This window comes from Staurois parvus, unplaced genomic scaffold (assembly GCF_062004578.1).
Source record: "Staurois parvus isolate SC_StPar_1 unplaced genomic scaffold, SC_StPar_1.0 ptg000186l, whole genome shotgun sequence".
Lineage (NCBI taxonomy): Eukaryota > Metazoa > Chordata > Amphibia > Anura > Ranidae > Staurois > Staurois parvus.
Genome location: NW_028317982.1, coordinates 1,311,605 through 1,338,416, shown reverse-complemented (window position 1 = coordinate 1,338,416; position 26,812 = coordinate 1,311,605). Strand labels below are relative to the sequence as shown.

The following is a 26,812-nucleotide window of genomic DNA, read 5'->3' as shown; positions in this document are numbered from 1 at the left end:
GTTTGTCACATGTGATCAGGGCAGGGGTGGACTGACAACTCATGGGGCCCCCGGGCAATAGGGGATCATGGGGCCCCTGTGTCCTTGCCCAAACTCAAAAAAGCCTATGAAAAAGGTACCAGGGACATCTCATGGGGCCCCCTACTGACCCCGGGCCCTTGGGCAGTCCCCGAGTTTCCAAATGGTCAGTCCGCCCCTGGATCAGGGTGAACCTGCTCTCATCTGTGAAAAGCACAGGGCACCAGTGGAAGACCTGCCAATTCTGCTGTTCAATGGCAAATGCCAATCGAGCTCTATGGTGCCAGGCAGTGAGCACAGTGCCCACTAGAGGATGTGGGATCCTCTTGAAGTCTGTTTCTGATTGTTTGATCAGAGACATTCACACCAGTGGCCTACTGGAGATCATTTGTAGGGCTCTGGCAGTGCTCATCCTGTTCCTCCTTGCACAAAGGAGCAGATACCAGTCCTGCTGATGGGTTAAGGACCTTCTATGGCCCTGTTCTGCTCTCCTAGAGTAACTGCCTGTCTCCAGGAATTTCCTCCATGCTCTTGAGACTGTGCTGGGAGACACAGCAAACCTTCTGGCAATGGCACGTGTCGATGTGCCATCCTGGAGGAGTTGGACTGCTTGTGCAACCTCTGTAGGGTCCAGGTAGCGCCTAATGCTACCAGTAATGACACTGACACTAGCCAAATGCAAAACTACTGTAAAACTGTCAGAAAAGATGAGTAGGGAAAAAAATGTCAGTGGCCTCCACCTGTAAAACTATTCCTGTTTTGGGGTAATCTCATTGTTGCCCATCTAGTGCACCTGTTGTTAATTTCATTAACACCAAAGCAGCTGAAACTGATTAACAACCCCCTCTGCTACTTAACTGATCAGATCAATATCCCAGGAGTTTAATTGACTTGATGCTAAAGTGTTCTTTTAATTTTTTTTAGCAGTATATATATATATATATATATGTATATATATATATATATATATCTGGTGAGTCATATCAGGCACATTCCTCATTATCTATGTTCCATAGGTCTCATTAAAGATATGAGCGTTCCTTCTATTGATTATGGTCAGAACTAAAAAATTAAAAACTTTTAAATTGTGAATCCACATTCATATAGATTTGTATGCCCAACCCCTAATGAGTCATCACAACAGAGACTCATCTCTTATCAGACAGCTCAGACCAAAATTTTAATCAGACAGATGGCACCTCATAGAAACCTTCATCTGCTCTCCTGTCTCTAGCTAACTGATAGTGCTTTGGGAATTCTGTGTCACATATTATATTAAATTTCAATCTGTAGAACAATATATACAGCTTTTTATTATTAAAACAGATGAAAAACAAATAAAAAAAATAAAATTGAAACCCAAACTGTTATCATTTCCCTATAAGTGGGAGATTACTATCTTACAGCTCTAAATCCTATTTCTCAGTGGACACCATCCTTTGAAGGACATTAAGAGTAAAGATGCTCGGGTGCCATCTTTGATGGAGGACATGCACATAATGTTATAGGCAGGAAGTTGCCTTTTTGGGTTGCTTACATATGCATGAAGGACTTTTGCTGGTACTCAGTACATGGGTGGATCTAGTATTGATGCAACTAATATCAAAAACTGATAGCACTTTGAGATTTTTAAGGAGTTAATGAGTCATTGTACAATTTACCGGGTGTGGATCCTAAGGAAATGAGTTCTCATAGAAACGCATACAAAATGCCAGACACCTCAAAACTCCCTTGATACCAAAGATCATTGTTTTTATGTGAACTTGTATTTATTTATTTTAAATATGGAGATAATAAAAAAAATTATATTTTACTCTTTATGTGTGATTTCTCGATGACACATTTAAAATCTCAATTATTTACTTTTGTCTTCCCTCCTTCTTTGGGTAACCAAGCGTTTATTTTATATGATACAATAGGTTGTAGAAGATGCCAGTGGATTCCTTTCTGTTTCATTATATTTTGTAAGAGCATGCAGTGCCATATATGATTATTTTTTTGTTGGGCGAATTCTTCTTTAATGAACAGTATTTTTGAAAAACAAAGACATGTCCCACTGGGCAAACGATAGCTTTGAACAGTGCCAGTCTGATCATATTTCTGTTGTACACTCATCATCACAATTCACCTGTAAAAATGTTGCTTGTCTGTGCATTAGTTATCATTAAAATATACTTTGAAGGGATAGTGGTTAGTGTTCTTGAATCCACCATTCTCCAAAGAACTCCAAAGTCAGCAGAAAAAACCATAATGAAAGATTCCTTTGTTCAAAAATTCATATGCAACATGGAGCACATAGATTTTGAACATTTCTGCAATATTTACTATTGGCTCTCCTATTTGCAATAATACCTAAAATGAGTTGAATTTCACATTTCTGGAAGCCTGCCCTAGGAGCAGCTTTTTAAAGGGTTTTCTACTATCATACTATCTAGCAGGTTGATGATGTATTAGTTAAAAACAGATGTTCTGATTTTGCTATTATAATATTTATTTAAATAAGTTATGGTGCATATTATTGTATATCATATTTTCATTTTGAAAAACACTGCAGATCTTGATTGTAGATTGCAAATAGAAAAGCAGACTAACTTGTGTGTATAAAAACAAAAAAGGACCACCCTGCAATATAAGCTGGAGTAGACTTTTTTCAAGTTTCCATTTCTTCTTGCTTAAATTAACATTTCTTTTTACTTAAATTAAAGTTTAAATTAAAAAAATACTTTCCTTACCCCTTTGCTTATGGTTGCTTGCTGTATGCACAGGTGATGTCACTGGACCTCACTATGAGATCCTGGGAATCCCAATTGCCTCCATAAAATGCTCCAGCACTGCGCAGGACTGTTTTCTCACACGATTTAAAATCCTCATCTGTCCCAGGATCCCATGGTGAGGCACAGTGCAATCATCCTTGCCTGGGAAATGGTGCTAGAAGCCAAGGTGTAAGGTGAGTACTATTTTACATTTTTTTTAAATCACGCAGTGGGGGACTCACAGATAAGCGGGCTTTGTACTTTCATACAAGATCTGCCTCTACTGATAATTTTTTGCCCGAAAGGCATTCCCATTAACTCATTCTCTTCCTGAATGGATATATTTCCTTTTCATTCTCAAAACCACACAAGCTCTGCTGTCTGTCTCATTACACTGCACTCTTTTCAGCTATCTAACATGTAATTGGATCCATAGGTCTGCATTGTAAATGAAAAAAGGGGTTATATATAAATAGAGCATAATCATCTTTAATTTTCCTAAAGAAGTCTACATTTATGTATGTCACTTGACATAAAGCGTGTAAGAAGCTTAGAGAAATACAATTACAGAGAAAAGGGGAGGAAGCTAATCTCAGTGTGCCATATACTTAAGATTACTGTGGAATGAATTTTGGAGGTTACTTTATTGAAAATTTAAACCATTTTTTTTACTTTTTTTTTGCTTTTTTTCTGAATTTAAATATTGGAAAGTCTGTTATTTATTATATTCATAATAAAGAAAGTATTTTTGTTAAAGAAATCTGTATTGAGAGAAATATAAAGTCTACATTGATGACCTCTTATTCTGAAAATGACAGTAGTCTGGTTGTCATGCTAATTGTCCTGCTTCAATGCTTCCCAAGTAATTGACCTGGAACAAATGCAAATAAAGTGTTCTGACTTCACTGACTGCATGCATGTTTCAATGCAGTAAGTCTGGGTATCAGTATGACTACCAAACATTTAGCATTTTCATAAAGAGATGAGGAGCCTTTGTATTTTATTTGTTAAACATTTAGTGGTTGTTCACATATTTTATTTCTTTATTTATACATTTCAAAAAGTTTCAGGTAAACATGAAATATTGCATATCATTTTGTACTCTCCTTCAGGAGCGGACTGACCATTTGGAAACTAGGGCGCTGCCAGAGGGCCCGGGGTCAGTAAGGGGCCCGATGAGATGCCCCTGGTACCTTTTTCATGGGCTTTTTTGAGTTTGGGCAAGGACACAGGGGCCCCATGATCCCCTATTGCTCGGGGGCCCCATGAGTTTTCAGTCCACCCCTGCTCTCCTTTTTAGACAGCCGGTGTAGCTTTAGGTTCCTTTTTCATACACTTGCTTGTTTCCTTACCTCCTACTGAAAAAAAAATTATTTTCAGAACTCAATAGCTCAAGCTGAAGTTTTATATACAAGTAAGGACTGCTGACAACAAGCTTTTCTTCACTTCAGATTTAATTCTCTTCACATACAAGTGTCTGGGAATACAGCAGATCAACTGTTTCTACAGTACATTGGATTCTGAATGATCTCAGAAGCATCTCAAACTGCATCTGCCCATAAAAGCCTATTTAGGTCCCAAATGTATTTATTACCGGTATTTATATAACTCCAACAATTTATGCAGCACTTTACACATACTGTATGTTGTACATTCAGAGTAGTAACTCAGTCCTTGAACAGCTTTAGCAGACGTTTCCGTAAAGCATATAAAAAACGTTCAGTGTCTGCTATCCCTCTCTGCCAATCCCTCCACTGGCTTCCACTCGCCCAACGAATAAAATTCAAAATACCAACAACAACTTACACAGCCATCCACAACTCTTCCCCCAGCTACATGACCAACCTGGTCTCAAAATATCAACCAAACCACTCTCTTCGATCCTCGCAAGACCTTCTGCTCTCTAGTTCCCGTGTCACCTCCTCCCATGCTCACCTCCAGGACTTCTCCCAAGCTTCTCCCATCCTATGGAACGCCCTACCACAATCTGTCCGGCTAGCTCCTAATCTATCCACCTTTAGACGATCCCTGAAAACCTTTCTCTTTAACTAGTTGCCGACCGCAGATAGCCGAATGACGGCTTCACTGCGGCCGGCCAGTTCTGGGTGGACGTCATATGACGTCCCCCCAGAAAGCGCTCTCCTGTGCGCCCCAGGGGGCGCGCACCCGGCGATCTCCATGATCGCTGTGTCCTACGGACACAGCTGATCACGTGATGTGGTAAAAGGCCGATCCCAGCAGCCTTTTACCACGTGATCAGCGGTGTCCAATGACACGCTGATCACAGGGAAATGCAAGTGCCGGTTCTCGGCTGCACTTTCCTCACGCTGTCAGATCGTGAGGAAAGTACTGCCGAGAACCGGCAGTTGTCACAGCGGGGATCGGCACCGATCATCAGGACACTGATGATCAGTGCCCTGATGATCGGTGCCCAGCAGTGCCACCCGCAAGTTCCGCCCACCTGTGCCCAGCAGTGCGCCCACTAGCTCCGCCCACCTGTGCCCAGCAGATCACCCACCTGTGCCCAGCAGTGCACCCACCTGTGCCCAGCAGTGCACCCACCTGTGCCACTCTGCAGTGTCACACACCTGTGTCCAGAAGTGCCACCTACCTGTGCCCAGAAGTGCCACCCACCTGTGCCCACCCACCTGTGCCCACCAGTGCCACCCACCCGTGCCCACCCACCTGTGCCCACCCACCAGTGCTGCCCACCAGTGCCACCCACCAGTGCAGCCCAGCAGTGCTGCCAGTCAGTGCCACCAGTCAGTGCCCAGGGGTTGTGCCAGTCAGTGCCGCCAGTCAGTGCCCAGCAGTGATGCCAGTCAGTGCCGTCTATCAGTACCCATCATCAGTGTCACCTATCAGTGCCGCCTATCAGTGCTGCATATTAGTGCCGCCTATCCGTGACACCTCATTAGTGCTGTCTATCAGTGCCGCCTATCCGTGCCACCTCATTAGTACTGCCTATCAGTGCCCTTTAGTGCTGCCTATCAGTGCCCATCAGTGCTGCCTATCAGTGCCCATCAGTGCTGCCTCATCAACGCACATCAGTGAAGGAGAAAAAATACCTGTTTGAAAAATTTTATAATAGAAACAAAGAAATTTTTTTTTTTTCAAATTTTTTGCACTTTTTTTATTTATAGCTCAAAAAGTAAAGCGCCCAGTGGCAATTAAATACCAACAAAAGAAAGCTCTATTTGTGAGAAAAAAATGATCAAAATTTCATATGGGTACAATGTTGCATGACCGCGCAATTGTCAATCAAAGTGCGGCAGCGCTGAAAGCTGAAAATTGGCCTGGTAAGGAAGGGGGTATAAGTGCCTGGTAGGCAAGTGGTTAAAGAACCTATCCTGCTTCTACTTAGTAAATTGCTATTTATTTCCCCCATCAGCTCATCCCCCCACAGCTATTACCTTTTGTATTACTCAACCCTTCCTTCTAGATTGTAAGCTCTAACGAGCAGGGCCCTCTGTTTGCTCTTGTACCAAACTGTATAGTAACTATAATGTTTACCTTCATTTTGTAAAGCGCTCTACAAACTGTTGTTGCTATAAAAATCCTGTATAATAATAATGATAATAATAATAATTGCTGTCTTATATGCCAACTCATAGTGCTCAGGGAATCGTTTGTTGTGTATTCATTATTTAGTTAAAAAAATATGGTATACATATAGCAAAAGAAGATATAAAAACTTTAAAAAAAAAAGCAATAAAAATAAAACTGCCACAAACCCCCTGATGATCGACTTCTAATGTATAAATAAAGCATGTTTAACAAGAAAGTGAAAAGTCCAGCTCCAAAAAAGCCCATAATTAGGCAATATTAGCTCATCACATAAATGATAACGGGTAATACAAAACAACCTTTATGATTAAAAGAAGCATATGGATACAATTAATTAAATCCATTGCACAACAGACACATATCTCTGTGAAAAAGCATTTGGCTGAAAAACCTAATAAACCAGTAGACTTATTCCCTGATAACAGACTGCTAAAAGTGTCTACCAATAGACAGCTTTACTGTCATCCACATAATTTGCAACAGGATACCAGACCCATTCTACAACAACTCTGTGGGTTCACTGGAATACAAGATTTAATATTGAGTAATATATCTTGAATAAAAATAAAGCAAGTGCAATTATAGAATAATATATATTAAAGAGGAGCCTCCATTAAAAATTGATTCTTTAGTAATCAGTGGAGTATGGAGAGTTTCAGAGAAAAAGGAGAGAAGCGCCTCTAAGTGCAATAAGTCTTTTAATTCAAGTCTAAATGTAGAAACACTCACATGTGTGAAGTAATCATAAGCTTAAAAACCGTGGTTAACAATAGTTAACGGTGGGGTGGTAACCCGGGTGAAGAGCCGTCATCTTACTGCAATGTGGGGAGGTCAGCTCTTGGCTGGAACAGCGTGGTGGCTGGAGGGGAACAGCGGTGAGGCCGGCCTGCATGCACGTCCTCCCTCAGAGCCGGATGGAACGCGCGCTGGAACGTAGCGGCGGAGTGGCCGTGATGACGTCAGATCCCAGGGTGCACTGCGATGCGTTTCGGAGCATGCACTGGCCGTAGAAGGCGGAAGTGCACTCCTTTTTCAAGCTCTTCATACAGTAGCCACTAATACCACGATCACCCCATACTACAATTTCCCAGGACTTTGCAGTGTTTGCGCTGTTACAACCCTTCCTCATTTGTATGGAGAGTTTCAGACTGCTGTCCTGGACTCTAGCTGTGAAATATATCCAACCTATAGTATGGATATAACGGGCATACCTAAGCTGTGTTTCCGATGTCCGTAACCTGATTTCTCAGCAAAAGAAAATTTGCTATCCAGCACACTCTGCATTAGAATATATGGAAAACTCAATTAGGCTAGAAACTATGGTAACACAACTAGAAAGCCAAGTTTTGATTATCACAGCCAAGTAAGTGGTAGATGAAGTTCAGTAGCCTGAAGCACGAGTCCTGAACAGTAAAAGAAAAAAAAAATGTCAAGAGACAGTTGGCTGTTCTTTACTTACATTTCCCACGTTCAATTGTTTTTCTGTCACCAATGTTCTGAAAGGATTTCTCAAATGACATTTTGAATTTTATTTAATGAATTGAGTTAACATACCTTCTGTGAGATGCAAGTGGTCACACTTGCAATGTGACAGCAGAAATGAATAGGATATATTATTTTGAACGCCATCGATCTTACAAATATGCTGTGTTTTTGTTTTGCATCCCTTCACAAATCTGAAACAATCACTCAAAATCTTATATTGCAGGTACTCCTTCCAGGATGAAGAAGACATGTTTATGGTGGTGGACCTGCTGTTGGGCGGAGATCTGCGCTATCACTTACAGCAGAATGTGCATTTTAGCGAAGAGGCTGTTAAACTTTATATATGTGAACTTTCACTGGCTCTGGAATATTTAGAAAAACATCACATCATTCACAGGTAAGGTAATGATCATATGTTTTCTTTAATACCTCCAGAGAAGGCACAAATATATGTTGCGAGAAATTAATCTACCTATATCTGCAAATTCTTTTTTTGGAATCTTCATTCTGGTAGATGTAATAAGGTTTTGGGGACTAACTGGCTTTACAAGCATGAGTCATATATTGGAGTTGATTTACTAAAGGGGAATATACTGTTCATTTTGCAAGTGAAGTTGCACCTTGCAAGGGAATTATCCCCAGAGCTTAGTTAATGAGAAAAAGGTCTGCTGACATCTTTCATCCAATCATGTGCAAGCAAAAATGTTGATTTTTATATTCTTTGCAAATTAACAAAACTCTCAAACTGAACAGCCTATTGCCTTTAGTAAACTAACCCTATTTTGTTGTAGAGCATATTGTTGAGTTGTTCCGTTGTTGTGCCTACTGGGGACTGAGTTCCAGTTGGACCATGTCAGGCTGTGTTTAAGTGAGGGTGTAGCATAGCACAGCCTATAGCAGACATTTGTAATAGAGCCCCTGTGTGGATCAAAGCTAGATAAAGCAATCATTATCTACAGCAGGGGTTCTCAACCTTAGTGACACGTGGGCCTAGTGAATTCATCCAAAACCCTCCGTGAGCCAACCAGTCCTGGATCAAACATTAAGCAAAATAAGCACATCATTACGGCACCAGGGGAAGGGGGCACCAGAGCGTTTTGCCCCTAGCTATCATGCCTTTAAAGGAAAAAACTTCATACAGAAATGATTTCCGTCATCATTTCTAAATAAAGATAAAAGTTGTTTGATTTTGTTCTATGCTCAATCTGTTAAAGAAAATAAATGGAAAAAAAAATGTATTTAATGTAAATGTGGGACCTGGCCTGCAGCTGACTTGGAAGAAACATGAAGAATGGTTTATAAATGTTCAAACTTTTATTTCACTTTTAGCACCTAATGAGTCATATTATCTTGTCAATTAAGCAAGATGAGTTGGTGGCATTGTTGGGCTTTGCTTAGAACATCAGCTACCCATATGACCCTGGTCCCAACCGTAAAAAATATTAACACTCATACAATAGAAGCATGATAATGAAAAGAATGGTGTTTGGTGGTCAGCAGAAGAAGAATGCTCTGGCATATGTGGTCAGTAGGAGAAAAAGATAGCCTGATGTTAGGGGTCCTGGATGGGGTTGGGGGCTGAAAGGCTCTTCATGTGTCACTGTGAGGGGATGAGAGATCTGGAGATGGTTAGGGGACTCTGCAGCAGACTTGGTGGCTCTGTGAGGGATGAGGGATCTGGAGGAGTCTGAGGACAACTAGGGGGGCAAATAGACATGAGTAAACATATTTTGTTAAAACTCAATCTACTCTGGTGTGCCAATAAGCATTTTTTCCACTATGGGCTTTTGTGGAGTTTTCTTTTGTGGACATTTTTTGATAGGGCCAGTATGAAGGAGCAGTGTTGGGGTAGCACCAGCATGGAAGCTACTACGAGGGGTATTCAAAACATTTCCGCACTTTTTATATATATATATATATATATATATATATATATATATATATATATATAAATTTAAAAAAAAAAGTGTACACTTGTAATAAAGAAACTATGTTTTTTTGTTTCGTGTTTAAGTGGCTCAAGCACAGAAATAGTACCAACATTAGCTAGTGTTAATACTAAACAACTTTTTTTTCTTTAAGCATGAGAGCAACACCAGAGGCTTGAAGCTTGCCTGACATAAGTGGATTACCAAAAACTTGCAAAGTCTTGAGCTGGAAAGTAATAATGTTGGTGGTGACAGAACTATTCATTCACTAGTATCAAAGAAATGTGATTGATAATGTCCAGTCCTGGTTCATTTGGTAACATGCAGTCTCTAAACACCAGAAACCATCATTTTTTTCCTACTTGGTCTTGATGATGCCAGCTGTGGTACTGAATAGTCTTTAGGGAATAATGCGGGAGAATAGCCAGAGTCAGACATCACTTGAAAGGCCAGATGGACCATATTAGGTCATTTGGCAGCAGTGCAGAGTCAGCCATAGTCGTGAATTCCCTCTTCCCTGTTAGATAATTAAATTAGTCATGACAAATAGAAAATGATGTGTTCCCTATTAGACAATCACTATAATCATGCCTGACAATGGTACCTCTTATACATTGTTCATACTACTCTGGCATGGAGTAAAGCAGCATTCAAAATCAGTACATCAGGCCACTCCAAACTTGCCAGATAAAAACACATTTTATCATAATCTTAAAAGATAAATGAGTTGTAGCTTTGAAAGATATGTCTGACAGTCATATATTTGTGCATGTTGGGTTGACAAGTATCCTCTGTCCCCTCATTTTGATTGTTGATTTGCTCAGTTAAGGTGGGAATGCTGTGTGTGGTCATTGATAAGGATGAGTGAACATGCCCGGGTTTAATTTACAGTCATGTCCATGTTCAATTTGCTGGGTGTTCTTTGATCTCTGCTTGAAATTTGCCAAAAGTGAACTAAGCTAATTGGGGGGGAGCTTGATACTACAATCTTGTAATTTTCAAAATTAATAAGCTAAGACTTACAAGACTTACTTTTTATTTTTTTATTTCCTAAAAATGGCCATCCCTGCCCTTGTCAAGCAAACAAGGGAAGGGGCGCAATTCAAACTGGGTAAAAATAATGACAGCTGAGATACAATTAGAATTTGTGAGTATTTCTCCAAGGACAAGAGCGGAAGGGCATGTAGCAGCAACATTTAAACATACAATCCTATTGCAATAGTCTGCCCACCTTTCCCAAAGTGAAGCTTTGAAATAAAAAGCAGCACTTGGGCCGCAATACTCATTGCACCATATCCAGTAACAGCCTCCCCATTGCAGTGGAGTGGCCGAAAAAAATTGCCATTTTATAAAGGGACAGTACAGAAATAAAAACAATACAGGGATCCCCTTAATACTTATACCAGGCCCTTATCTAGGCATACCTCACCATCCCCTCCCCCCACCCTTGCAAGACACAGTGGCCCTGATTCACTAAGATGTGAGTGTAATAGCAGAGACTGACCATTCAGGCAGACTCCGGTCAATCAATCAGTCGTCTGACCAGCGTCTAGCAAGCTCATTGACGAGCGTCTATTGACTACTTTGCTATCACTGGCACATTTTTAGGTGCAATACCGGATATGTTCGCTAGATGGTGCACAAGCGCGGGCTTTATTTACATTGGCGTTTTCATGATGGCAAAAGAATTCTTAGAATGTTATAAATACACCTGTACACCTGTATTAGAATTTTCTATTTTCTTCTATTTATTTTCTTGCTGTGTCTCCAAAATGATCAGGAAACTAATGCATTTACTAATGAATGTCAAACATTCTGTACTCAAATGTTAAACATTTACACACTTATATCTCAAATAATTTATATACTTCTAATTTCCCAATATAATTATATATCTTCATTCTCTTTAATCACGTAACTATTCTATGGTAAAGACAAGTGCAGCGCTATAAATGCATGTGATCAATAATGAACGCATGTAAAAACCAAAAAGTGCAAAGAATTGCAACAATGATGTAATATTGTAAATGGTGCTAAAATAAGTTCATAGAATCATTCCTGAATAATGGAATGTCCTTCGTGTGAGAGTACCAACTCAGAGAGTGCCTATGAATGGCACGTGTGGTCTCTCCGTGACGGACAGTAGTGCATGAACTCGTGAAAGGTAAACCACCCTTGGGACTGGTCTACACTCACCAGAACAAAAGTATTAATGTGTATGGGTTATACACTCCACACATCTGGGGGTGCAGCGGTATGCTGGCAGTTATGGGTTAGTCATCCAGCTCCATCCATCCATCCATCCATCAGGGTGGGTGCCCAAATGGTCCTGGGGAGGAATTAGCTCAGCCACAGGAGCCAGAAAGGTGCTCAATAGTGTAGTACACTGTCACAGGGGTGGATGACCTTTCACGAGTTCATGCACTACTGTTCGTGGTTATATTTATCTTGTGTAATACCATTTTAGTAGTCTATATCATTTGACCAGCTCGCTTTATCATTTTCAAACAATGGAACTATTCTACATTATAACTCAAACTGTGTCTCCCACAGTGGTTTAGTGGTTAGAGCTCAGAACTTACAGCACTTGGGTCATGGGTTCTAATCCCGGTCATGGCTACATCCTAAAAAATGGAGATCAATTTTCTGGGTTGTGTCAGTGCCAGGAATATTGATCAAACAATTATGATTTTGCCTAATGACTAGAAAGTGGATGAATGTACTCTTCTGCCAATTAGGAAATGTGCAAGTTTCATGCCGTGTATATTTCATTGTAACATTTTTCTCTTTTAAATCTGTCTCCTTATACAACTTGACCCCCTCCCCCACCCCGCCATCACCTGTCCCATATGCAAATCTATGGATCACCGCCCCACTCTTTAACTATCTATTTACTGATCAAGTGAATGTGTCTCATTTTCTATCAGCTACAGCTCAGATCTCACATTATTATACAATTGCTGATTGTATCTCACCATTAGTCTGATTGAATTCACAATTCCTGGTCAGTCCCGTTCCCTGACCTCTAATAAACTTTAGGGCCAGTTCACACTACATGTGTTTCAGTTGCTTTTTCGGCATCACAAACGCACAGAAAGAAGGTTATATGGTTGTCAATGTCATAGTTCACATCAGCACTTGCATTTTCAGTGCATTGCAGGTGCTGTAAACAAAGTTGACCACGCTGCATTGTTTCTGCACAGAACTGTACTGGAACACATTGAAACGTCCTTGAATGTACTAAAACGCACATGTCCCTAACTACATTGAATACAAAGAAAATAGAAAAAAATAAGTGGAAGGGATATAAAAATGCAATGTAAACATGTCCAAAACGCATTCAAAATGTACTGGAACACACTAAACATGCATGCCAAAAGGGCATGAAAAAACCCCATCAGGAACACATCTAGACTGTTTCTATAGTGTGAACCAGCCCTTAGGACTTGTTCACACCATTGGTGGTGCAGAAACGCATGCAAGAACACACATTTTCCAGCACAGCAAAGAAATGCAATGCCCTGTGTAGATGTGCGCAGGTACCATGATGAAAACGTTGTTGCACCTACACACGTCTATTAAAAACAGCCCCATTCACAGCCACAAATACGCATGGCACCACACTACTGTGCGGTTAGGTGCGACACACTTGGAAAATAACATAAAAATAAGCCAACATGGCTAAAACATATCTTGAAAATATGGGGACTCTGATATCCGGCGACAGTCCGTTCACGAACGAGAAGCAACTCTGCACCCCTAAAACCAACATAGAGGAAAGGGATGGTCAAATTGCTGTGCTGCTTCCAAACCACCTCTGGCATGCCAGGGTCATTATGCAGGTCCTCGATGCCAGTTCTTGCCTGCGGCCACAAAATATCCACTGGCCACGAGTGAAGGTGAGTGGAGGACGTGAAGGTGGATTTCTACCAGCTTCAACCGCAAGCAGTACCACTCCTGAAAAATGAGAGCAAATAATCATTGACACGTCATCATGACAGTCAATTCTCAGTGCAGGCTATCTAGAGTGTCTTTCCTTTTTAACCATTTCAAGAGTTCAAGGAAACATTCTTGGAGCATCTACTGTGTTTGGAAAGGCCAAAGGTCCCCCCCTCCCCCAGGCACACTAATGCTTATGCAGGCCATAGACGGGGAGAAAAACGGCCGATTTTTCTTTTAAAAAATGAAAAATTGGTTGTTCAAGCGGCCGACGTTGCCAGCAATGGTAAAAAAAAAATCGGCCGATTTTCATCCCGTCTACAGCCGGCAAAAAGTGTCCCTGCAGAGAGCTCCGCTATTTCTTTGACAGTTCCTTGACATTTACAGCGGTTGCAACAATGTATCTATTTGTATCCATTTAGGATACAGATGTTTTTATTCGGAAACAAATAGATACAATGTTGCAACCGCTGTAAATGTCAAGGAACTGTCAAAGAAATAGCGGAGCTCTCTGCAGGGACACTTTTTGCCATACTGGAATTCCTCTCATTTTTCATCCTCTTCTTCTTCTTCTTCTTCATCATCATCCTCTTCTTCTTTTTCATCATCATCCTCTTCTTCTTCATCCTCTTCTTCTTCATCATCTTCATCCTCTTCTTCTTCATCCTCTTCTTCTTCATCATCTTGATCATCATCATCCTCTTCTTCTTCTTCTTCATCATCATCCTCTTATTCTTCTTCATCATCATCCTCCTCTTCATCATCATCTTCTTCTTCTTCGTCTTCTTCATCATCATCATCCTCTTCTTCTTCATCATCATCCTCTTCATCATCATCATCATCATCATCATCCTCTTCTTCTTCTTCTTCATCATCCTCTTCTTCTTCTTCTTCTTCATCATCATCATCCTCTTCTTCATCATCATCATCATCCTCTTCTTCTTCATCATCATCATCCTCTTCTTCTTCATCATCTTCTTCATCATCATCATCCTCTTCATCATCATCCTCTTCTTCATCTTCTTCTTCTTCATCATCATCATCATCCTCTTCTTCTTCATCATCATCATCCTCTTCTTCTTCTTCATCATCATCATCCTCTTCTTCTTCTTCTTCATCATCATCCTCTTCTTCTTCTTCTTCATCCTCTTCTTCTTCTTCATCATCATCATCCTCTTCTTCTTCTTCATCATCATCCTCTTCTTCATCCTCTTCTTCTTTTTCTTCTTTTTGTCTTCCTCTTGCAGGTCACTGCTCATGTGCAGATTTTTTATCAGTAAAAAATCGGCCAATTTGCCCATCATTGCCGCGAAAATCGGCCGATCGGCAAATTCGGCCGTTTTTTTTTCCAACTTTACCGAAAAAAAAAAATCTGCCAAAATACCGAAAAACAGCCGAACAAATAGCCCACTAACGATCCGAAAATCGGCCGATTTTATTTTCGGACGAAAAATCGGCCAATTTTCGACCCATCTATGGCCTGCATAAGATATGGTGTGGCCCTAGGGTCAATGTGTGTTTAGAATACTTCCAAAATGCACATACAAAAACACTCCATCCAAATGCATGTTGCATTTCTATAGCATGTTAAACAGAAAAAAAATGCACTTACATAATGTTAACATGCGCAAGTAAAAGTAGACAAAATCCACATCCTTTTATTCTGGCTTCACATACATGCATTGTGGTCTAACACCGCACTCCTGGGCAAATCACATGCAATTTGTGTGCGTTGCAATTAGAGACAAACATTTTGCACACCTCAAATTGCACCGCATCCGGGCCAAAAATGTGCAGGACCCTTTTTCAGGGTATGCACATGTATTGTACTGTCCAAGGCATTGCACACTAACGCATTGCACACTAACGCATTGCACACTAAAAATGTCAAATACGTTAGTGTGTACAGTGCATGAGTGTAAAATGCTTTAGTGTGTACAGTGCATGAGTGTAAAATGCTTTAGTGCACACTGCAGTGTACAACGCATTGCACACTGTAATACACTGTAATACCGTGTACACCCACACATTGTAGACTGTAATGCACTGTACACTGTCATGCAGGATGGAGCTACGCATTGCACACTGTGATACGCTGTCCACTGTCATGCAGAATCCAGCAACGCATTGCACACTGTAATACCATGTACACCAACACATTGCAGAATGTAATGCATTATACGCAGTATACATGTCCAGATATTCAAAGATTAGCCATGAAGGCCTAGCTGGTTACCTATTGGGCGACCGCAGATAGCCGAATAACGCTACACTGCATCCAGGCAGCTCTGGGAGGGTGTCATATGACATCCTGGCAGAACGCGCTCTCCGTGATTGCTGTGTCCTAAGGACACAGCTGATCACGTGATGTGGTAAAGGCCAATCACAGCGGCTTTTTACCATGTGATCAGCCATGTCCAATGACACGCTGATCACCGGGAAATGCATTTGCCGGGTCTTGGCTGCACTTTCATCACGCTATCAGAATGTGTGGAAAGTACTGCCGAGAACCAGCAGTTATCAAAGCAGGGGTCGGCCCCGATGATCAGTGCCCACCAGTGCCACCCAACAGTTACGCCCACCTGTGGTCAGCAGTGCCACCCACCAGTGCTGCCTCATCAACGCACATCAGTGTTGCTAAATTACCAGTTTGCCAAATGTTATAATATAAACAGACTTTTATTCATTATGAGCTATTTTGTGGTTTATCGAGCAAAAAGTAAAACACACAGCAGCAAGTCAATACCACCCAAAGAAAGCTCTATTTGTCTGAAAAAACTGATATAAATTTAAGATGGGTACAATGTGGCATGACCGCACAATTGTCATTCAAAGGGTAACAGTGCAGAAAGATGAAAATTGGCCAGGACAGGAAGGGGGTAGGAGTACCCAGTAGGCAAGTGGTTAATATCATTGACCCATCAATACCCAGGAGCTAATGTACAGATAAGTAGCATGTGCACCAAGTGAGATTCTGCTAGGCCCCACCCACAAAATTGCAATTACCTGTCCCTCACATGTTATAAACATGTTTGCAATGGCCACACTTACTGTACATATAAGGATCATCTCCTCAGTTGAGAGCTGTGCTCTCGCCATGTCCAAATGCCAATAAGGTTATCAAAATTTTCAACCAACACAAAACCTCCAACCACTTGTCATCCACTTACACTCCCCACAACCACTTCCGGGTGCGCGCGCACGTGATGACGGACTTCCAGGATAGCCGTTCATGCGCCATGCGGACACCTGTTTGGTGCTTATTTGTTTGCAATCGCGCATTTTTATGTGCGGCTATGATAGCTTTCGCAAATGTGTGTTTCTTATTGATTTGTTTTTTTTAACCTTGGCTAATATTTGTTGCCAAAGGCCAAAAATAAACAAAGTGTGAACTATTTTATTACTGTAAATCGAATTGTAGAAAACCTGTAGCTGGCTGCACAGTGAATGTGACATTCATTAGTACATAATATTGTGGTGCAAGTGGGTTTTTTTTTTTTGGTTTTGAAAAAGCCAGTTTGCACCCACTTGCATATTCACGCTCTTACAAGCTACATTTGAGCAGATTATATAAGTATACAAAGTAACTATTAAGGTTGTTCATATATTGAACATAAAATAAACACAAAAACATCGGTCAAATATTTATTGATCAAATATATCGTCATTTATTTGGTCAGCAGGAACAAGTAGGTACAGTCAATATCTTGGTGAGTCACAAAAATAGGATTGATGTGGCAAAAATAAAACACTCCTGCTCATAAGAGCTTACAATCTAAAGATACTTCTAGTGAACTGTGTGTGCACAGGTTATAGCAGGAAACAAAGGGGAAGATGAATCAAGTAACATTTTCATGCACATAGGATTTACTTACACAATCACGTAGTATAAAGATCCATTCAAAAAAAAAAGTCTTCAGATCAAAATATCAAGAAAACAAAGCATGTGAAAAAAAACCCTCCCACCTCTACAAATCCCCTCCCACCTCTACAAATCCCCTACACATACATTTGTCAGCAGGTTTGTCAGAAAAATGCATTGGAGTCTAAATAAGCAAACAAAATTAAAACAAGGGCAGATTTTAAACAAAACGATTGACATGTGTGAGGGTTTCAATGCAAAGAGAAAAAACACAATCATTGTGCAATAACACACAAACACTTTACAAGGCGAAAAATATGCAAACATTTCCAGCCCACTTCCAAACACAGCCTGAGTGGTGTCTGGGGCAATTCAGCACAAAATCTCTTCTTCCCCCAAACCACACCATGCAAGGACTTAGTCACAAACCACCCGGCCTAGTAACAGGCCAAATCACTCCCTACTGCACATCTTTATATAAGCTAGGTTGTATTTGGAGCATGCCAAACAAGGCCCCACACCCAATGAAGCCACACCCACCACTGACCTTAATTTGGTCAGTGAAAGTGTTTTCACCTGATGAATCCGCTTCCTACCTGCATTAACCCTTGGTATACAGGCCCCACAAATCAGAAAGATATATACAGTGAAATGTACGTGTGCAGCATACAACAGAACATTGAGCAGGGATGTGAAAGGGAACCCCAATTGGAACCGTTATTGCTACTATGGTCACAATTCCCTCCAGATTCTCGCATGAGTTAAGACAGTCACATGACCACATCTTGTATGCAATACTGAAAATGACAAATCGATTTGACTAGTATGGTGAATTTCCCATCAACTGGCAAAACACTCCAGAAATCAAACATCACCAAACATTACACTCTGGGCAAAGCTGATTTACAAATCCTGCGACTTACAGTAAAGTTGACCATTTCAATGCAATTTTCAAGACATCTGACACAGATCTCTATGCAAATTGCCACTAAAGTAGTACATGTACTACTATAGAAATCAATGTTTGAAACGCACCCATGTGGTCGCTCTAATAGCAGACAATAGGGTGCGACTTTGCAGACGATTTACAACTTGCATGTTGTGCAAATCACATGCCAAGTCCCACTCAATGAGCACGCTATTGGAGCGTTCATATTGTTGTGGTTCAAACTTGGTAGGAGCCGCAAGTAATAATAGAGTAATGAATACACTACTTTTCATGCAATTTGCTGAGAGATCGGTGTCGATTGTCTTGCAAATTGCACTTGAAATCACCATGTACCCTAACTTTGAAATCATGCAACTTCTATGCAAGTCACATGATGTGACTGTGGTGTCAATAACACCACTTAGAAATCTGCTTTAATGTGACCGGGTAGCCCCCAGTAACATTGTTTGCGATTGCCATGCAATTGGCATTACAGGCGACTTGCAAATCGTAGACCAAGTCGCACCCTATTGGCCACTGTAGGCTCTGTTCACATCCAATTGGATTGTGAACTCGTGCAACTTCACTGTAAGTTGGGCAATTGCCGCATCGGATTAGATGTGACAGTGGTGTTAGCCCCCAGTAACATTGTGTGCAATTTGCCATGCAAAGGGCAAGTTGCTGGCCATGCCAATCGCATGACAAGTCGCATCCAGGGTGTGCAATTTCAGGTGCGATTTGTGAATTGACATGGTACCTGATATTGGATATAATGAATGTGAATGTGAGTGTATTAACGTACGCCATTTGTTGCAGTGAGAGTTCAAAGGTATTTGAAGATTTTGGCCATTTATTAGCAATTTAACATCTAGACTCAAATAGAAATCGCAATGCTACACACAATTGAAAACACAACTAGTTAGTAATTCTCTAGAAAACACAGTAAAATTGGCAACTTAAACAGTAATTTTCATTTGCATATAGTGTGAACGAAGCAGGAGAATTAACAAAGGAAATAAATCTTTGAAGGCGTGCGGTCTGCTTTGCATTTGGTGGAAAAATCCATACCAGTATTTGTGACAAGTTTGATGTGTGGATTCACCAACCAAGTCTTTTCTCTCTCGCTCACTCTTCTTTGTCTCACTGGCTTGCTCTTCTCTCTCCTGTATGTCTCTCTTTATCACTCTTCAGTATGTTTTTCTCGCTCACTCTTCTTCATCTCACTGGCTCGCTCTTCTCTCTCTCTGTCAGCTCTTTGCTTGCCAAATCCTTCACAAAAGTGGGTTGAGTGTAAACCATCATTATCAAATCTATTAGTGCTCCAGGCTCTTATCTTACCCCATTGTATGACATTCACATAAGGTACAGCTTTGAAGGTGTTTCAACAGACAAGGCCTCATTCTAATTCACATTTTAGGGATCACTTAGACAGAAAGCAAAGATGTTGCCAGAACATCTATTTGAAGACAGCCACACACGGAGATCATACTACTTCCTTGCCGTGGTTGGGATTCAAACCGACAACCCTAGACTTATGAGGCAGTAGTGCTAACCACTAATCCACGGAGCTACATTGCTAATCCAGCCTGTATTTCTGTGCTGTGAATCAATCTTAGGTCCCTGGGCAAGTTCAGTGTAACTACCAGATATCTCCAATGTGACACAAATGTTGTGCTATGTTGCCAATTCACATGTATGATGGTTCTATGTATCCCAATACAAAGGATTGCAATACTAATACAGGCGTACCTCGGTTTACCAATGCCTCAGGGAACGTCATATTTGGGGTACAAATGCCAAACCATTTCAGTTAATTGGTCTGTTTACAAATGTTTGAATAATTTGGTATGGACATGTGGCCTGGTATGGTTCAGGAGGGGGGGAGGCGCTCGCTTGTCCCCCCCCCCCCTTTCCTGACCTGCTGGGCTGCATGCTCAGATAAGTATCTGTTATGGATTTTGGGGGGTACCCCATGCTGTTTTTATTAAATTTCAGCGTGGAGTTACCCCTTAACATCCATACGAGACCCGAAGGGCTTAGTATGGATGAGGGGGGGACCCCACGCCGGGTTTTTTACAAATTGTTTATAATTCCCTGCAATACTTTTACATCAACTGTCAGTGGGGAACTCCGCCGACAGCTGAAACATGAGCGCTGCATTGGTTTTCGCTACTAAAATGCTGCATGAGTTGATAACATAACTCATGCGGGATTGTAGGAGCGACAGCCATGTGTTAATGTTTCAACTGTCAGCGGGGTTCCCCACTGACAGCTGAATGTAAAAAAAAAAAAAAAAAGCGTGGGGTCCCCCCTCCCATCCATACCAAGCCCTTCGGATCTGGTATGGATATTAAGGGGGAACTCCACGCTGAAATAAAAAAAAACAGCTTGGGGATCCCCCCAAAATCCATACCAGACCCTTATCCGAGCATGCAGCCCGGCAGGTCAGGAAAGGGGGGGGGGGCGAGCGAGCGCCCCCCCTCCTGAACTATACCAGGCCACCTGCCCTCAACATGGGGGGGTGCTTTGGGGAAGGGGGGCTCCCCCCCAAAGCATCTTGTCCCCATGTTAATGGGGACAAGGGCCTCTTCCGTTATTGGGATAATTGGTCAGCCATTTTTTGGGATTTTAGCATATTTTGTTTACCAGTAAAGTTGAAAATTTTTTGTTCCAAATTTACTGATAAAAAAAATGTGCCAAAATCCCGAAAAACAGCTGACCAATTAACCCACTAACGGCCCGAAAATCGTTCGATTTTCTTTGCGGCAGAAAAATCGGCCGATTTTAGACCCATCTATGGCCTGCTTTACATGGGTCTAAAATCGTCCGCAAAAAAAATCGGCTGATTTTCAGCCCGTTAGTGGGTTAATTGGTCAGCCATTTTTGGGGATTTTGCAACTTTTTTTAATTGGTAAATTTGGATAAAAATTGGCCGATTTTGCAGATCGGCCGATTTTAGCTGCAATGATCGGCAAATTGGCTGATCTTTTAACAGATAAATAATCTGCACATGAGCCATGACCTGCAAGAAAAAGAATAAAAAAAAAGAATAAGAAAAAGAAAAATGCAGGCCTTAGATGGGGCGAAAACTGACCGTTTTAAAAAAAAAAAATCGGTTGTTCAATGGGCCGACGTTACCACCAATGGCAAAAAAATTGTTCGATTTTCGCCCCATCTACGGCCTGCAAATATAATAGCGAAGTAATTACTTCTGTCCCTGCAGAGAGCTGCGCTATTATATTTGACATTAAAAAGTATAAAGGTTGCAACATTGTATCTATTTGTATCCGAATAAAAACATCTATATCCGGAATGGATACAAATGGATACAATGTTGCAGTCTCTATACTTTTTAATGTCAAATATAATAGCGGAGCTCTCTGCAGGGACAGAAGGAATGTTTCAGCTGTCATCGGGGTTTCCCACTGACAGCTGAATTTTAAATTATTTCCGTGAATTAAATAAATAATAAAAAAAACAGCGTGGGTCCCCCCTCTCATCCATACCAAGCCCTTCAGGTCTGGTATGGGTATTAAGGGGGAACTCCACGCTGAAATTTAAAAAAAAAACAGCGTGGGTCCCCCTCAATATCCATACCAGACCCTTATCCGAGCATGCAGCCCGGCAGGTCAGGAAAGGGGGGGGGGACGAGCGAGCGCCCCCCCCCCTCCTGAACCATACCAGGCCACATGCCCTCAACATGGGGGGGTGCTTTGAGGCAGGGGGGGCTCCCCCCCCCAAAGCACCTTGTCCCCATGTTGATGAGGACAAGGGCCTCTTCCCCACAACCCTGGCCGGTGGTTGTGGGGGTCTGCGGGCGGGGGGCTTATCAGAATCTGGAAGCCCCCTTTAACAAGGGGGCCCCCAGATCCCGCCCCCCCCCTACGTGAACGAGTCTGCGGTACATGGTCCCGCAGACTCCTTCACAAAAAAACTAAGTGTGGTGTAAAAAAAACACAGTACAGGGTCTTTGACAAGTCCTTTATTAAAACAATGTCCCCCGAAGTAGATCCAACGTCAATCACGGCGGCGGCGGCGGCGGCGGCGGCAGGGACCCGAAAAAAGAAAAAAAAAAAAGGTTCCGCTCCCGTCGGAGGCTCCCAGCCTTGTGAAGAAGAGGCTAGCTGACAGTTCTTATATAGGTATGGGGCGGGGCCAGCCGGGCACATCATCCCCGCCCCTTACCTATTTGAGAAATGTCACCCTGTCTCTCCGCTGAGGCTAACTAGCTGAATGCAGGAGACAGTCTGACATTTCTTATATAGCTATGGGGCGGGGCCAGCCGGGAACAGCAAGCATGTGACATGGGGCGGGTCACTCGGATGATGTCCCCGGCTGGCCCCGCCCCATAGCTATATAAGAAATGTCAGACTGTCTCCTGCATTCAGCTAGTTAGCCTCAGCGGAGAGACAGGGTGACATTTCTCAAATAGGTAAGGGGCGGGGATGATGTGCCCGGCTGGCCCCGCCCCATACCTATATAAGAACTGTCAGCTAGCCTCTTCTTCACAAGGCTGGGAGCCTCCGACGGGAGCGGAACCTTTTTTTTTTTTTCTTTTTTCGGGTCCCTGCCGCCGTGATTGACGTTGGATCTACTTCGGGGGACATTGTTTTAATAAAGGACTTGTCAAAGACCCTGTACTGTGTTTTTTTTACACCACACTTTTTTTTTTTGTGAAGGAGTCTGCGGGAGCATCTACCGCAGACTCGTTCACGTAGGGGGGGGGCCGGGATCTGGGGGCCCCCTTGTTAAAGGGGGCTTCCGGATTCTGATAAGCCCCCCGCCCGCAGACCCCCACAACCACCGGCCAGGGTTGTGGGGAAGAGGCCCTTGTCCTCATCAACATGGGGACAAGGTGCTTTGGGGGGGGAGCCCCCCTGCCTCAAAGCACCCCCCCATGTTGAGGGCATGTGGCCTGGTATGGTTCAGGAGGGGGGGGGGCGCTCGCTCGTCCCCCCCCTTTCCTGACCTGCCGGGCTGCATGCTCGGATAAGGGTCTGGTATGGATATTGAGGGGGACCCACGCTGTTTTTTTTTTTAAATTTCAGCGTGGAGTTCCCCCTTAATATCCATACCAGACCTGAAGGGCTTGGTATGGATGAGAGGGGGGACCCACGCTGTTTTTTTTTTTTTTTTTTTTTATTGTGGACCTTTATTTTTACATTCAGCTGTCAAAATAAATATTATCTAGACCTTTGAAATAAGTAAAATCATTACAGAAATAATTATAAAGGATAAGAAACAAAAATAGAATCACTAGAACTAAGGAAATCTAGTTAGATTACATGAAGATATGCCGAGTGCTGTTTATTAAACACAATAGTCGCGAGCGAGTGCCGGCTCTCAGAGGAATCCACAATCAGATTCACTATTAGTCAGTGGCTAAAAAGCAAACGCCCATGGCAGAAGTCTAAAATGTGTTCTGCACATGCTCAGTTGTATCTGCCAAAGACACTGCACGGGCTTCTAGATTTTTACTGTGTCGATTTCCTTGAAAAAAACGATTTTTAACACATTTTTAATTTTTTTGGAAATAGCAGATATTGTTTAAAGTGAAGTCCTGATATTTGGCAAAGCAAATTTCTAAGTGAACATGTCTCTGCAGTGATTTTTCATGGTTTTAGACTTGCTTCTTAGCAAGTCTGTTTTGTGAGTCTGATTTCGGGCGTGTGTCTTTTTGTGAATTAGATTGGGCATCTGCTTATGGGCTCTGCTCAATAGTGAATTAGGTTGCAGGGTAAAAAATGACGGACGCCCATGAAAATTGGGCTTAAGCCCATAAATATGCGCCCACGCCCAATAGTGAATCAGGGCCATTATCTCCATGTTGGGCAACAAGGGCCTAATCCTCACATCCACTCCCCAACAGGAAGTGGGGGGACTGAGATAGTTCAGCTAAGGCACGGGTGTCAAACTGGCGGCCCTCCAGCTGTTGTTAATCTACAAGTCCCATGAGGCATTGCAAGATTGACAGTTACAAGCATGACTGCCAAAGGCAGAGGCATGATGGGATTTGTAGTTTTACAACAGCTGGAGAGCTGCCAGTTTGACACCCCTGAGCTAAGAATTACCACATTACCCTCCCTTTCCTGCCCACCCAGACCGCATGCCTTGAAAAGAGTCTGTTTAGGGAAAGACCAGGTGAAAAACTATACAATCAGTCTGGGCTATCTACCACCCAGTCAAAAACTAAATTTAAGCAATAGCCCTTGTTTAAGGGTGCTACAACAAAATAAAATTGAGAAAAAGAACTGAAAATCAAAGTGCCTGCAAAGGTGATTTTAAAATAAAGCTGTTGGTTAAAAAAAGAAAAAAATACTTACCTTGGCCTGGCTTCTGACACTCCCTGGAAGTGTGGATGATTTCACTGTATTTCACTGCTGCCATCTTCAAGAATGTACTCCAGCCCATTGCAGGGGCATATTCTCGTGGGATATCCAGTTTCCAGCTTTCCCAGGAGTCATCATATGTACTTCCCAGAATCACAGGCTCATTGTGGAGTGGTACCCCTGTAGGTGCCAGCTGTTAATGGGTCCCTTGGGTCTTTTCCTGTATTCTGCCCTGCAGCCAGACACATGAATGATGTGCAACCGAGGATACTAACTTTCTTCTTCTGTACCACTTTAAGCACAGTCCTTGCAGGGGCCAGTAAAGGACTTGACTTAGTGGAAGTAGATGAAAGGCACAAACTTGTTTCAGTAATTTGAGCAAAGTCCAGGATAAGATAGACTAGGCTCTTCAGGATACCAGCCAGTAGCCCCGTTTCCCTCAGTCAGCTTCCAGGCATCTCAGCTATCCCGATTGAGGCCTCACACAGCAAGCACATGGCAAGGTTTCCCTCCAGGCTAAACTTTCCCTTTCCAGGAGAAGACCAACTCACTCTAGTGCTCAAACTATTTATTTACCCAGCAGCCACCAGTGCAAGGGCCCACAAAAAGTCAGTAAAATACATTACCCCACACCCAGTTTTTGTAACTCGGGCTGGGGTAAGTGTTTTTTTCTTAATTTTTTTACTTTTTAGTAATATCTTTATTTTTGAAATATCACTGTGGGCAATTCGAATTTAGGGGTTGAGCTGCTTTTGATAGAGCAGATCTTCCATTTTCATTGAAGATCCACTTTAAAAAAAGGGCCCGTGAAAAACCAATTGCAGCCAGAAACAATTAGGAAATTTTCCCTGTGAAAGAAACACATGAAGCCTGTTGTCTCTGTTGTGTATGTGAACAGGTACTGGCTCTGTAAAAGTGGTAGCAGGACATCAGCGGCATTTAGATGCAACAATGAAAATAGACCCTCCCTCACCTTCAAATTAATTTTACTACCTACCTGACAGTAAGTAACGGTTTACATCTACTTTAACAATAAGCTGGTGGTGTATCCAAAATCCCCTTATTGGCCCTTCTAAGCCAGCTGGCCTAGGTTTTGCCTGAACTTCCACTTTAAACTTAACTAAGGCTAAACCTACTCCTACCCCCCTTTCTAATGGTATTCTATTTTACCCTGTAAAGAAAAGATTTGTATACTTACCTGATCATCTCCCAGTGCTGGCTTCTGTATAGAGGAGGGGTAGCTGACAGCAGATGCCCCATAGTAAGCCTATGGGTGAGGTCATCTCCTAGGCATTTCCAGACGTTATTGGTGAACTCTCCTACACAAAGAAGCTGCTGATGGAAACTGGACCAAAGCAGCTTCAGAACAGGTAAGTATACAGATCTTTTCTTTACAGGGTTAGATAGAATAGCCTTTACATAGGAGTGGGAGTAGGTTTAGCTTTAGTTATGTTTTTGCCTGAACCTCCACTTTAAAGGCTAGGCAGTGGGAAAACCCATTGGGAAATGCATAGCACTATGGAGGCTAGCACATCTAATGATTGGTAAGCTGCAATATATTACATTTTTGGTTTTGGGTTTAATACCGCTTTAACTGAAAACCACCTCCTATTTGTAATACAAGATTGTACAGCCCTAGCTAGCAATCAGAATAAGGATTGCAGCTGGAGCCCTCCTATTCCTAGACCACAGAAAATTTTCCTGATTAAATATTTTTGCCTGATTCCACATTTGTTTTTTACTATTAGAGCAGAGATAAGTCTCACATAGAGAACTGCAGCCTACAGTTGTTCATACTATGTAAAGGAGGTTGAACACAACAGGATATCTTTGATGGCTAGAGAGTATATACAGTACATGCTTCTGTGAATTCACTATTTTACTGTTTTTTTTTGTATTTGGAAACTTTGACGGATTTAACCTTGAGGTTTCTAATTCTATCTTGGTGGAAGTTATGTGATTTTTTTTTCCCCCCACTTGTGCTGAAATAAACCATTTACCAG

At 42.0% G+C, this 26,812-nt stretch overlaps 1 protein-coding gene across 1 annotated transcript in view; it reads left to right on the top strand.

The window, feature by feature from the left end:
- STK32B (serine/threonine kinase 32B) overlaps positions 1-26,812 on the top strand; it is a 359,309-nt gene that overhangs the window by 126,580 nt on the left and 205,917 nt on the right. The window contains exon 4 of the mRNA XM_089677397.1: positions 8,047-8,220. Within this exon, the coding sequence (XP_089533523.1) occupies positions 8,047-8,220 (174 nt within the window). The remainder of the gene's footprint in view (positions 1-8,046; positions 8,221-26,812) is intronic.